At 65.9% G+C, this 1379-nt stretch overlaps 1 protein-coding gene across 1 annotated transcript in view; it reads right to left on the reverse strand.

Moving 5' to 3' along the window:
• Positions 1–1379, reverse strand: part of SLC9A6 (solute carrier family 9, subfamily A (NHE6, cation proton antiporter 6), member 6) — a 27630-nt gene that overhangs the window by 25771 nt on the left and 480 nt on the right. The window contains exon 2 of the mRNA XM_010572547.1: positions 22–141. Within this exon, the coding sequence (XP_010570849.1) occupies positions 22–141 (120 nt within the window). The remainder of the gene's footprint in view (positions 1–21; positions 142–1379) is intronic.

Here is a 1379-nt window from a genome sequence, read left to right on the forward strand (position 1 = left end):
GCCCCGCCATCGCCCCGGTACCGGCCCCGGCCCCCGCCGCCACCAGGAAGCGGCGCTGGGCGCAGGCGCTGCGGGGCGGGGACAGCGCTGCCGGGAGCCCGGATAGGGACGGGGATGGGGCGGGAGAGCGGTGCCGCCGGGCTGAGGGAAAGGTTTGCGGTGGAGAAGAAGGGTGGTCTGGGGTTTTTTTTTTTGTTTTAAGCAAGGGGGGGAAGCGGGAAGGCGGCGCCTGGAAGCTCGTTAAGGGGGAAAGAGGGTTTGCAAGAGGGAAAGAAAGGTTGCCTGGTTGTGAAGGAGGCTGCGAGCTTGCAAAGTGGGGGGGGGATAAGGCCGCAGGGGTGCGAGGGACAGAGGGCTGCAAGGGAAGGCTTGCAGGGGTGCTGGGAAAGGGGCTGTGAGGGAAAAAAGGGGATTGCAAGGGGGGAAGGTGGCCAGAGAGCCAGGAAGTTTGCAAGAGGACCAAAAAAAAAAAAAAAAAAAAATCCCCAAACGGGCTTGCTGCAAGGAAGAAGTGTTTTGCCCAGGCCTTGGCTTTGCACGGCCACGCGCGGGGGCGGTTGGGGCCGATGAGGGTGTTGTGCGTGGGGTGCCCCGGAGGGGTGTGCTGCAGGACGCCCCTGTCTCAGCCTTCTGGGGGGCGGATGGGGCCCTGCGCCTGGGGACAGCAGCGGCCCACGGGTGGGTGCCGGAGGGTGGTTGGGCGTTCACGCCATGCCAAGGCATGCGGACAGTGCCAGGAGCTGCGGTCAGCCCCGAGGTGGGATCAGGAGAAACTTCCTACCCTGTTTACCAGGAAATAAGGGGGGATTCGTGCAGCCAGTGGGGCAAGGGCTGCAATAAACGCCGCAGTGATCGCCTTAAAGGCGATTTGTAGAAAGCACCCTCAAAGAATTGCTTTTGTGCCCCTTTTCTATGGGCCTTGGGCGCATGGAAGACCCAGGATGCTTGCCTGTGCGGGACAGCTTTGCCCCAGGCCTTGCTCGGCCCGGGGTCGGGTCATCGGTTCCCGCACACACCGTGCATCCCTCGACACCGTTTTTTCTTGCGCGCGTTCCTCAAGCTTTGAGGTTAAACGCGTGGCAAGCGGGAATTTACCCCAGGCCCCCGATGGCCCCACGCTCAGCTTTCAGCCGGGTGGGAACAGGCCTGTCCCGGGGGTCGGCGGGTCGTTTCCCCCCCCCCCCCCCCCCCCCCCCCGGGGCCAAGCCCGGCTCCCGGGGCCCTCGGATATTCTCAATGGCCCGGGACCCGCGTGGGAAAGCGGCGGCGCGGCCCCGCCCCCTGCCGCGAAAAGCCACGCCTCCCCGCGCCGAGAAGCCACGCCCCTCGCGGGAGCGGCCTGGCCCCGCCCCAGTTCGTGACGCCATCAGCGGGCGCCG

This window comes from Haliaeetus leucocephalus, unplaced genomic scaffold (assembly GCF_000737465.1).
Source record: "Haliaeetus leucocephalus isolate CR32 unplaced genomic scaffold, Haliaeetus_leucocephalus-4.0 Scaffold340, whole genome shotgun sequence".
NCBI classification, from domain to species: domain Eukaryota; kingdom Metazoa; phylum Chordata; class Aves; order Accipitriformes; family Accipitridae; genus Haliaeetus; species Haliaeetus leucocephalus.